This window comes from Schistosoma haematobium, chromosome ZW, assembly GCF_000699445.3.
Source record: "Schistosoma haematobium chromosome ZW, whole genome shotgun sequence".
NCBI classification, from domain to species: Eukaryota; Metazoa; Platyhelminthes; class Trematoda; order Strigeidida; family Schistosomatidae; genus Schistosoma; species Schistosoma haematobium.
Window position 1 is genome coordinate 14,613,375 of NC_067195.1, and position 13,398 is coordinate 14,626,772.

The 13,398-nt window shown below is 39.6% G+C and overlaps 1 protein-coding gene across 2 annotated transcripts in view; it reads left to right on the forward strand.

Moving 5' to 3' along the window:
• Window positions 1–8,237: 8,237 nt before the first annotated feature.
• MS3_00002838 (uncharacterized protein) overlaps window positions 8,238–13,398 on the forward strand; it is a gene marked incomplete at its 5' end in the record, with an annotated part of 28,842 nt that continues 23,681 nt past the window's right edge. Inside the window, one exon of one of the 2 annotated variants that reach the window (XM_051210493.1) lies at window positions 8,238–8,309. Coding sequence is in view for 1 of the 2 variants with exons in the window: in XM_035732618.2 (XP_035586975.1) it covers window positions 8,307–8,309 (3 nt within the window). The remainder of the gene's footprint in view (window positions 8,310–13,398) is intronic. The other variant, XM_035732618.2, reaches the window with a different exon arrangement.

Genomic DNA, 13,398 nt, shown 5'->3' on the forward strand with positions numbered 1-13,398 from the left:
AGAATTGAATGAAACGCTACTGGTTCTGTCTAGCTCTGAAAATAAACTCCAGCTCGAACAAAATTGTGATCCACGTGCTATTAGTCGAGAAAGCTGTGGGGACTCGTATTCAGAAAATAACTGGAGCAACACGATGAACCCAATTGTACCAGATGTTACTCAAAATCATCGGAAGACAGAATTTTATATTGAGTCAACTTATCCCATTTCTAATGACAGTGTGCCAGATATTGATTCTCAGAATAATGCATATGATTTTGATGAAACTTCTTATAACAATGAGGGAAATATGTCAGCTGAGTCGAATGATTGCCAAAAATCTAATTTAATTCTGTTAGACGTTGACTTTCTTAATGACTCGTTATCTGCTAACGAGATTCATAATGAATTTGAAAACAATGAACTCAGATCAAAGGTCGTTCGTCATCATCTAGTCATTTTTAGTGGATTCTCCAGTCAATATGAGAAACATGGTTTAATCAAAGTCCTATTAGTTGTAATTTGGAGACATAAGGACCCAACATTATTTCGCGGAGGAGGAGAATATTGGAGTATTTATAGTTACACATAATTTTTTCTAAAATCAGAATCTAAACTTGGAATCTTAAAAAAAGGGGAGGTGTTATATCCGGTGAAGATTAAATAACAGGTAACTTCCGAGGACTATTAATGGACTAATATTCTATAAACATTCTTATTGTATAACTACTCAACAATTACACTATGTATATTTATATTCCTTTTATGATAAGCTTTATTTTGGCCTATAATTTATTATTGTACGATTTACGGTTCTTAAGTTATGTTCAGTTTATTAACTACTGCCTCCCACATTCACAGACACTTTTTGGGCTTATTTGTGTACAAATATTATTTCCTATTTTATGGTACGTTGCGGTCTGTGTGATTGATATATAAACCAAGTATGCCTGAAATAAACGATCTGCTCTGATTCGAAGCTGGTATTGTGTTCTGGACTCAAGTGGAAGGGCTCGGAGGACATAGGACCAGTAAGTACGCTAGACTGCCCGCACCGGTTGAACGTCATTGGTTGGCCTAGTGTAAAGATCCGTATAAGTCGTATTCGGATTGGTCGATAGGTCGCGTGGTAGCAAAACAAGACATCCAAGGTCATAACAATTGGCGACGGGGATTTTGGCAACAACGAAAAAAATAATAATACGACAAGTGGTGACTCAGATTTTGGAAATAAATTAGCTGTAATAATTGCCGGTGATTTTTGGAGTTAATATTATTATTGGCACAAAAAAATGTCGATTTCTTTAGAACAGTTGCAGTTAATATTACAGCTACAGCACCAGCAGATGTTAGCCTTCCAACAACAACAGAACCAGCAGATGTTAGCCTTCCAACAACAACAGAACCAGCAGATATTAGCCTTCCAACAACAACTATTTGAAACAGTTTTGGGCAGACTTTTCATTCAACAAGAAAATAAGGGATCTATTTATGTTGCAGATAATGGTGCAGCAATGGACAATTCAGAAGCATATCCTGTGGAGGATTCACATCCCTTTATACCTGAATCAGAACGTAATATTTGTAACGTATCCGGCTCACAGCAAGAAAATACTGTTCTAAATGCTCATGAAGTTGTGACAATACCAGATGATCAAGAACCAGATCCTGTAGATGAAGCCCGGAGTCCAGAATTGAATGAAACGCTACTGGTTCTGTCTAGCTCTGAAAATAAACTCCAGCTCGAACAAAATTGTGATCCACGTGCTATTAGTCGAGAAAGCTGTGGGGACTCGTATTCAGAAAATAACTGGAGCAACACGATGAACCCAATTGTACCAGATGTTACTCAAAATCATCGGAAGACAGAATTTTATATTGAGTCAACTTATCCCATTTCTAATGACAGTGTGCCAGATATTGATTCTCAGAATAATGCATATGATTTTGATGAAACTTCTTATAACAATGAGGGAAATATGTCAGCTGAGTCGAATGATTGCCAAAAATCTAATTTAATTCTGTTAGACGTTGACTTTCTTAATGACTCGTTATCTGCTAACGAGATTCATAATGAATTTGAAAACAATGAACTCAGATCAAAGGTCGTTCGTCATCATCTAGTCATTTTTAGTGGATTCTCCAGTCAATATGAGAAACATGGTTTAATCAAAGTCCTATTAGTTGTAATTTGGAGACATAAGGACCCAACATTATTTCGCGGAGGAGGAGAATATTGGAGTATTTATAGTTACACATAATTTTTTCTAAAATCAGAATCTAAACTTGGAATCTTAAAAAAAGGGGAGGTGTTATATCCGGTGAAGATTAAATAACAGGTAACTTCCGAGGACTATTAATGGACTAATATTCTATAAACATTCTTATTGTATAACTACTCAACAATTACACTATGTATATTTATATTCCTTTTATGATAAGCTTTATTTTGGCCTATAATTTATTATTGTACGATTTACGGTTCTTAAGTTATGTTCAGTTTATTAACTACTGCCTCCCACATTCACAGACACTTTTTGGGCTTATTTGTGTACAAATATTATTTCCTATTTTATGGTACGTTGCGGTCTGTGTGATTGATATATAAACCAAGTATGCCTGAAATAAACGATCTGCTCTGATTCGAAGCTGGTATTGTGTTCTGGACTCAAGTGGAAGGGCTCGGAGGACATAGGACCAGTAAGGACGCTAGACTGCCCGCACCGGTTGAACGTCATTGGTTGGCCTAGTGTAAAGATCCGTATAAGTCGTATTCGGATTGGTCGATAGGTCGCGTGGTAGTAAAACAAGACATCCATGTCATAACGGAAATAATGTCATATTTCATTTTAACAAGGTGGGATGGCATTTTGAATGGGAAATGCAGTCATAGTCACGGACGTTTTTCGACCCTCAGGAAGTCGTCTATCGTGAGGAATTAATTTCAGACGATTTGCGGATGAATAACTCCAATCACATGGTCTATAGCATTAAGTTCTGTTTATGCTGACATGTTATGTAATGGAGCGGAATGCGACACCACACATTTGCAATCATTTCGTCTCGCTATTCTCTATACGTTTTACACTTCTAGGAGGTTAATCTAAGATGCTGTGTGAATGTTTATAAATGGATGTGCTAGTGATAGGTATTAGAACGCGAAAATGGCACAGGGTTTTGAACTATACTAATTGCACCGAAGGATTAAGATCTTGATCAGTTTGAAATTAGCTCTGTGGTAAAAAGTTGACATCAACTTATAAGGACTAATACTTTTGTCTAAGAATATATAACGCTTGGTGTTGAAATATTAGTAATACAGCAACACCTTACATTATAGTTGAAACCGACCAAAATATCATTTAATTCGTGAACATATTTCCAAAACTAAAGAAGATGGATTTAAGTTCATATGATGATTTTTGAAGAATATAAAATCGCTTTCAAACGGAAAACTGGTCCAAAACTCCTTATTTCTATATTATTTTTTTCGAAACTATCTAACTGTGCCTACTGTTGGTCCCTAGCCCAGGTAAAGGAGGAGAACCGAGCATGTGGTCAGCAGTCCTATAACGTAGGATACGACCTTGGTAAAAAAAGTGCTAACCAGATTAAATAAATCAAACCATTTCAACTCTGCCCTTCAAATTGAGGGGAGAATTATGATAATTCTTTATAAAAGCTGAGATCTTTCGAAAGTTATGAGGCCGATGCCCCTTCGAACAACCAGAGCAACAATCAATATAGGTTCTGTTGGGGATGTTAGATCCACAGAACTCACTTGGGAAAGGACCTAATTTTGAAATTTTATTTAGAAAAATTGAATTTCTTTGTTTTCGCGCCAAAGGCGCTCTTGTCATCTTCACGCCGTATTTCCCACTGGGAACTACCTTGAGTACTATTGGTGGGAAGAGACACGTGGACTACACACCGAAAACAACTACGGAAGCGTATAGCCCTAAACCGCCCATCAACAGGAGTAAATCTTCCCTTTGACATCCTGCTTGATACCTTCAACTTAACAGCAGCCCCACTACGAGAAGAAGCTCAACAACAAGCTGATCTCTGTTCCAGTAGGTGGCTTCTCCAACAGCGGCGAGCAACAGTCAAGATGCATTTCGACCCCAGGAAAGTACGCTATTAAAAAAGGGGGTGTTGGGAACGTCAAATCCACAGAACTCACTTGGCAAAGGACCTAATTTTGTAATTTTGTTTAGAAAATTTGAATTTCTTTGTTTTCGCGCCAAAGGCGCTCTTGTCACCTTCATATCGCATCTCCCACTTGGAAATATTTTAAATGCTATTGGTCCGCTGCGTCTTTAGTATGCTATTTGGTAACTCTCCTCGAGGGCGGTTTTGTACTGTATATATACGTTTTGAATTGTGTTTGTTGTTAACGCTCGCTTCTGGCTGTTTGCAGAATATACTTCCCCATACCAAGCTTGGACTTCTCCCTCTAGTTAGCGGGGCTGGGATGCATCAGTAGCTGGTCTTTGGTCACCGAGTCTTGTTTCTCGTTCGCAGATTAAGTGAACTCGTGATAGCTTCAACTCTAGCAGGTTCACGGAACATCCAGGAGACCGTTCACGTAGTGACGGAAATCAGGAGTACAACTTGGTATTACTCGAAACCCATTGGGCCCAAGCTGAACAACAAAGGCTAGATACGAGAGAGATGCTGCTGTACTCCGGTCACGACGAGGAATATGCTCCATACACGCAGAGATATGCTCTGATGCTGTCTAAAGAAGCACGGAATGCACTCATAGAATGGAAATCACAAGGATCCTGGATGATCAAAGCATCCTTCTGAACAATTTACGAGGGAATCACAATGAATGTTGTCATAGCAATGACGATGATAAAGATCAGTCCTACAATAGGCTGCAATCAATCATAGTAAAGGCCCAAGAAAGGATCTCACGGTCCTGGAAGATATAAACGCCAAAGTCGGAATGGACGAAACTGGATATGAGGGTATCATGAGACGTTATTGATTGGGACAGCCATCATCCAGAAAGTACAAGTATTTATAAACAATTTTCTACTCTATATCCGTTGAACGGATACAATCAGCAACAGCCTACTGTAGGAGAAGACAAACCAGCTTCTAGCCGAAGGGCAAATTAAGAAAAGACGTTGGAGGCAAGCACTGACATGGAATCCTGAAGGTAAAGGAAAAATAGAAAGACCAAAAAACACTGTGTCGGGATGGGAAGTAGACATGAAAATAGTGAATAGCGACTGGAACTGCCCAGTATAGGGTAGGATGGGGAGTGCTGGTGAGCGTCCTATGCTCCTTCATGGGTGTTAACTAGTGTAAGTAAACGACTTGTTTGGAGTCTTGCTACTGAGACAGTTTTCCTACGAGACACATGTAGTCTGTCATACGATTAAAAACACATTCCCTGATAATAAGTCCATAAACCAAACTGCTCACATTATATCGAAGCTTAGAAAAGTTTGATTACATAATACTCAGACTTGATCCATACTTACCATCCGATATTTCTGAGAGTTGTTATAATTTACTCTTTGTAAGTCCAACAAGTTATCGACTGATTGCTTAAAAACGTGGAACCCACGGAGAACACGTTACCGAACCTCAGGCGAAGTACAATTATGTAATTTTTAACCAGCCATATTATAAACATTTGTTTCACCATTTGTAGCTAAGTTGGGTTCCAAAGAACCTTGAGAAAACTAGAGCTTCTGGTAACGAAAGTATCAATGTCGACAGACTCACTGATGTAGCAGACATGATAATGTCTCTGAGTCAAACCACTTCCCAAGACCATAAAGCAAACCTCAAACTAAATCAGTTGTCCGACATTTTTAGGTTCCAAGCTGTCTGGGCAGTGAACTTCTAGGAATAAGTTTTAAACTAACGCCTATTAATCCAATGTGTGTTTAAATCAGAAGGCTCCAAAATAGTGGTTGCACCGATTATTACCTCACAACAGGAGAAAATAAAGAGCGCGGTTGAACTGGTTTACACACTGTATTCTTCAGTGGGGTTGGGGAATAAAAATATGTAATAACTGCGTAGAATAAAATGCAGAACTTCTGCAACCCTTGAGGATAATATTTTTACCTTTCCTTCAAGATCTTGGTCGGACTTTAACCGCTTAGCTATGTTTGTTACAAAATCTCGAAGGAGATGCCATTGCTACGGTAAAAACACATCCCACAAATCACACAGAAAATATAGCAGTGCAACTAAATGCTGCTAATTATCATGTAAATGCGATATAAAGTGACTGGCAAACGTCGAAGCTAACGTTTGAGGACGGCTGATGAAGCCGACAAAGATACCGTACTCAGTCAACAGACAGGATATACGACTTTACATTTTTACCAATGCAATGTTAGACAGAAGTATCAAATGTTTTTGAAATGACGAACGGATCCTAGTTACATCGCCACAGAAATTCTAGAAGCACTGAACAGCTATTTCGTCTTAGTATTTGATTCCCAAATAATGCACATTCACGACTCGATCATCTTGAAGCATACTCATTGATTTTGATCTTGTGCACATACGCAAACCTACAGACTATTGAACTGGGATGCAACTATGAACATATCTGACTTAACTCAATACATGTCAATGCTTAACTTCATTCATTGTGATGGATAATTGCTTCATACTCGATATTGTTAAACTCCGATATTCGTGCTGTCAATTGTAACTTTTGGATAGCGGTGAATGCAGATAGACAGGTAATCAAACGAATCCACATCCAGAGGTCTAAATTTTAGGCATTCATTCACGAAACCTAGGGCTACGGATGCAATTTCCGACAGCAGGGTGGCGGACGCACATTTCCGAGGGGCCTTATAATTGAACAAAATAGCTATCCACTGTATCCAGGTTCAGAAAAGCTATCTGGCTTAATTTAGTTCGTGATCTCAATACAATCTGTAATCAACAGTAAGGTGTAAGCAAGTGTAGTTTCACCAACTACACTCAATAACTTAAGAACGTCCATCCTAGAGTAGCACTGAAAGCCAAAAATAAGACTCATACAAATGACAATCTAAATTTCGGACATAAATAAATGTTCTCTAGAAATTTCATGATCCGTGAACAACGTATACCGTCAGTCAGCACTAGTTAATAATAACTCTAAAAACCAAGAGTATAACCATATTTGTACATACCACAACTTTGACAACAAATGCATGATACGGGCCTGGCTTTCATCATCTTGCGTCTTACATCGCAATCTATTACTAGTACGTATGATGAGTTGTTGAAAAACACCTTAGATTATTCTAACTGACTTAAAGTGTAGAGAGCTTGTCACATCCTTTTCGCATCACGTAGAAATCAGAGGACCGTTTATTATAACACCTTCAATACGTCTTTATCATAAACGCTTTGCCATTCGTATTGAAGAATTTGACAAAAATTGAATCACTAATCACAGATCCTTTAGGCAGTCAAAATAATAGCTTTGCTACACATAGTCGCCAAGAGATCATTGGAGATCCGACGTTATGGGCACTCAGAAGTCGTAGGATTCTTTGGAGATACTTCTAAACCATATCTATTTTATTTCGCTAGTAGCTTATTCGACGTTCGTTTTTCTGTAAATGTGATGAAATACAAGTTTGCGACAAAGAGGAAAGAAAAGGAAAGACATTTTTGTTACAACCTTTGCTGTATTATAAAGTTCTGAAACAGTATTAATAGTAGTTACATTCTTTTTCAGAGAAATCATTATGTCTTTTTATCAATTAGTGGTACACTTTTATATAGCAGGCCAATATATGATGTGTCTCTGAAATTTATTTGGACTCAAGAAGAATTTATTTTGTTCTTGATATTCCTTTGATGGAGTGATCATTAAAAATATTTGCTCTCGATGGATTGATTTACATTGCACCGGCTAGCTTCTTCGGCTGAGTGAAATACACACGACTATTCATCCCATATTAACTATTTCTAGATGAATCCGGAATTTTTAGTCACATAGTATTACGAGGCGGTACAAAATATCTATCTTTGAAGTTTATCTATGAATAATGAATATCATGCTCTTAGTAATTTTAGTTTTCGAATATTTCAAAAAATCGAATTCATTTGATGTTCAATCAAACTATCTGAAGTAGTACCTAATAATAAATTGTGGTTCCCACTTTTTTCCCTAACTTCATTCGATACTTCTTCACGTACTTTTTACAAGTTTTACTTTGAAAATGATCACATGATATTGAAGGTCAGTTTTGTTTTATCATAGCAAATATAGAGACATAGCTGCGACAGGACGGCAGATATTTCGGTCCTCAAGGTCTCTCTAGGATAGCTGTATACAACTATTTATGGTAAGTTTCTACTTGGAGTATGTCAGAATGCTTTTACTCCTTGGTATCTACTTACCGTTGCCATCATTTTATCGCTCGTATTCTTGTAAAGAATAGTGTTAACGTAAAGATTCTGACTGAAGTATACGTTCGGAAAGAGTTGAAATTGTGATTTTTGTTCTAGTTAACACGTATATTTAGAACTTGCGTTCGTTATACTCTACATAACGTAAAAGTGAGCTGCACGGCTCACAGAAAATATGTAGAGCGTTGTAGTCTCACATATTTTTTGTATCCGTCTGTTTTTTTAATTTGCAGTCATTTTTTATCTATATGTTACTGACACGCAAATTTTGTCAGCTCTAAGTGGCGTATTTTTTTGATGTCGCGTTTTAAAATTTTTTTTGTAGATACGTATAAAAAATTGTTACTGCAGAGCTCACTTTTACTTGTTTGTCAGCTCTATGTATTTCACTATCATTGCAAAGGATTGAATGTTCTGAATGCCTACATCAAAAAGTAAAATATCGAATGCATTCGTCCGTTTTTTATGAAGTCACGACGTATGCTAGCTAACTCACTACTTTTTATATTCAATCCAAGGTTTGTTATGTTAAGCTCAATAGAAAAATTGGTGAAATGTTTACATGTATTAATACATGTATATTGTGTAACCTGGCGACAGATATCACTTTAGAATCCTATTTGGTTGTCATTTTCATCCTGTTCAAAGCACACCAAGGTGAGACTATAATTTATGGACGAACTTTGAACTAAGCTAGACTGACCTTGATAGTGTCCACGTAATACCTCGTACCAAATGAGGGTTATAAAACTGTGTGAGGAATTAGAATTATGTTTTACAGTTAATGATTAAGGTTAGTAATTATATTTTGGGTTTTCATCACAAACTGACATCAGCTATAATGCCGAAAATATTTAACCAAATTGGATGACTGAATTTCGCGCCAATATCCGAGACTTATTATCTTATACCCTATTGGTTCGTCCATAAATTATAGTCTCGCCAAAATAACCTTATCAGCTCAAACATTTAAGTTATTAAGATCTTTTATGAACCATTTCACCAAATGTCATTAATCAACGCTTATGATAACTACCCAAACTTCAAGTATTCTGCACGTACCTACTTTTTATTTTATGTATTTATTTAACACATAGATATTGGTACGAGGAGGCACCAAATACATATGTGCCACGCAAATCTCATTTGATATGTGTGAGGGCTCTGATACTGCCCGGGTGCCCGAACCAAAGCAGGTGGTTTTCTTAGGGGGCCACACGGAGCCTTCAACATGAAGGTCTGATCCACAAGGCAGTGGAGCAACGTAAGGAGATGCAGTCCCATGGTAACCAGTGACCAACGATTGGTTCATACACCATTTGTTCCTTCAGGATACTGGAGCCCATGTGCACCATTGGTTTGGAATCAGGGACTTCCAACACACCTAGGTGGACCCTTGGTGTCCACCAACCCGGTTAATGCGCCGGACATTCGCTTTTCGTCCTCTCAATTTCGTAAACAACACCCGTGATACGAGAAGGCAGTGAGTAGGACTTCCCTGGCAGAGGCTATATACGCGTGACCATGTGAGAGCATTTCGAAAGAGAGAGAGAGAGAGCTGATTCCCTCACCCTTGGCCGTGGTAATATATAAAAGAAAGATTGCAATAAGGATATGGTACAGCAAGAAAGAGTTAGTTCGTAGAAAGAAAGATATGAAGTGATTTTAATTTCTTAGTTTAAGGGAAGACAGGGAGTAAATGCACCGACGCCATTGTGATCGATTCTGAGCCATGTCACCAAGAGTCTCCAACCATTGGTTACGATAGTCACGCGGACCCCAACCAAGTAGTCTGCATCTACCAACATGGCTCAGACTAGAGGTTAGTGTCTTCAAGCACTGATGCCACGTTTTGCTTTGGCCGCCCCTAATTCTCTTCCAACCATCTCTAACACCCGTTAGCATTGCACGACGTGGTAATCGGTGTTCGGGCATACGTAACACGTGGACCAACCATCTCAGTCGATGAAGATTAACAACCTCATCAACTGATTTACCATCATTCCCTAATACCCTGAGTTTAACCGCACTATTACTTACCCGGTGATCCCAGCAGACGCCAGTAATATTTCTGGGGCATCTGTGGTAAATACTAGTAGCTTACGAGTGTCTTCTACTCTCAAAGGCCATGTTTCGCTGCCGTAAAGTAAGACAGAACGGACTGCTGCGCAGTATACTCGTCCTTTAATTGATAGACGGATATCTCGCCTTCGCCAAAGATGACGTAAGTTGGCAAAAGCCAAACGAACTTTTCGAATCCGTGCTGAGATTTCGTCCGATACCAGCCCATTAGGGCTGATCAGACTTCCAAGATAAGTGAAGTTGTCGACTCGTTCGACCACTTCACTCCTTATGCTTAGTTCAGGTGTTGACGCAGGCCAGTCCTGAAGCAACAACTTGCATTTAGAGGGAGAGAAGCGCATTCCAAACATTCTGGCATTGTTGCTTAGTACTATCAAAAGACTCTGCATTTTGTCAGCGTTTTCACCAAACAGGACTATATCATCTGCGTATTCTAAGTCGATAAGTGGACCTCCTGGAAGGAGATCAGTACCCGAGAATTCAGTTGACGAGAATGTTATTTCCATCAGTAGGTCTATGATGAAGTTAAACAGAAATGGAGAAAGTGGACAGCCTTGACGGACACCACTTGAGGTTGTAAAAGCAGATGACAGTTCGCCATAAGCTCTCACTCGACTAGTAGTGTTCGAGTAAAGAGCCTTTACAAGGTTTATATACTTCTGGGGTACGCCTTTCAATGACAGACACTGCCACAGAATCTCGCGGTCTACCGAGTGAAATGCTGCTTTTAAGTCAAGAAAGACCACCATTGTCGGACGTCGATAAGTGTGCCTGTGTTCTAGAACCTGACGAATGGTGATTATGTGGTCGATGCAGCCACGACCAGGTCTGAAGCCAGCTTGGTTCTCTCATGTTTGCAGTTCATGAGTCTTAGTTAGGCGTCTGATAATTATCGAGGCTAGTATTTTAGATACTATATTAGTTAAACTAATCCCTCTATGGTTGTCACAGGATGATTTCGACCCTTTCTTATATATTGGGACGATAAGTGATTGTGACCAGTCAGATAGGATAACGTCTGACTCCCAGATCTTAGCTAAAATATTAGTCAACCTTATCGCTAAAATTGGACCACCATCCTTAAAGACTTCTGGAGCCAATCCATCTGGAGCAGCTGCCCTTCCTCGTTTCAGATTAACTGTAGCCTTTTGAACTTCTGCTGGAGTTGGGGGACCTACTTCAATGTTCCCTTCACATTGTCTGGGAATGGAGGGTAGTTGTAGAGTCGCTGAAGGCCAGCTGAACTGATCCCTAAAGTGTTCCGCCCATCGTTCTAAACGTCTGAACCGGGAGTAGATGAGAGTATCGTCTTTTTCCGAAATAATCTCACTTACATTTGACTTATTAGTTCCAGTTTCTTTTATTAGTCTGAAAAGCTGTCTTGTGTTCCATATAGTCGCCGTCTTTTCCATCTCTTTTGCTTTCGTTGCCCACCACTGCTCACGGTCGTTTCTTAGACTTTTTCTTAACCTAGATCTGATTTGTTGTCGCTCTTCATCATGTTCGGAACCTGATGGGACGAGTTTGCGAGAATCCATCAGTGTGATAGACTTTGAAGAAATCCACTGGTTCTTTGTAACTCTATGGTTTAAGTCACTAATAGATGTCACTGCTGTTTCCACAGCTGTTTGTATATCTTTACAAGCAACATCTGGGTCAGCCTCGTTTTCAGAACTGCCTAAGTGTGACCTCAGTTGTTCCTGGAACCTACTTTTGGTTTTCTCGTTACTCAACTCAGTTCTAATGGGTCTTTTTAATATGGCTTTTTGCATCCAGTGAGGCGCAAGCAGATGCGTGCCCGTATTAGGGCATGGTCGGAGTCCAAGCAGGTACTCCAGAATGAGCGACAATCTTCTACCGACCCTCTCCAACGATGACTGATGGCAATATGGTCTATTTGAGTTCATCGTTGGTTTGGTGTAGGGGGTCGCCATGTTAGACGATGTCTTTCCTTATGCTTAAAATTTTTGTTTGCTAAAAATAAACGATTGTCTGAGCATATTTGCAGCAGACGATCACCATTATCTGTTCGTTGTGCCGGTATACTAAAATACCCACCTAAATGCCTTTCTGTTTAGTTTAAACTACCTATCTGGGCATTAAAGTCACCTGCTACAAGTACTATGTCTGAACGTTTAGCTTTCTGAAGAAGTTCAGATAGCTTTCTGTAAAATTCATCTTTCATTTCATCTGGGCTGCAGTCGGTGGGAGCGTAGGCAGAAACGACAAAAAGGCAACGACGTGTGTCCCTATCCTTCCGAGTTCTTACGGAGCCGTTTAATCGAACAACACATAGACGACTGTTGACGGGGATCCACTCTAACAGTGCTTGTTCCGCCCTCATGCTTAGTGCTATTCCTACTCCTGCCAGTCCACGAGAGCTGGCCATCGGGTCACCAGATACACGGAGGGTGTATCTCGTTGGCTCTCCGTTTTGCCGAGGTGAGGTCAAGTGAATGACCACACTGGGATCCTGTATGCATGTTTGGGAAACACAGCATACATCAATGGTACGAGATTCTAGGGTTTTAGCCAAGGAAGCCTGCTGACCGATTTGACTTAGGGTGCGTACATTGAAGGCTCCAATGTGTAGTGTGGAGCGAGGTTTCAGTAGACCTGGGACAGTGTTTTGAGCACTAGAATCGTTGGCTATGGTGACACTTGAGGAGGAAGCCGAAAGAGGAAATTTAGAGTTGAAAGTCGATGTAGGAGGAATAATAGGAATTGAAGACGGAGGTTGATTATGAATACAGTGGTCTTGGGTGCTGTTAGAGGTATGAGGGCGGTTATCACTTCCCGGTTGCCCACACAGTGGAAGGGTTGTTCTGGAGGTACCTGAAAAGAAAATTGGATTAGAGGTGGTCTTATTGACCTGGGAGCGTGACCGCAGTGCCCAAGGGACAACTGCTTGAGGTCGGTCACACACGACCTTTTTATGGGCAA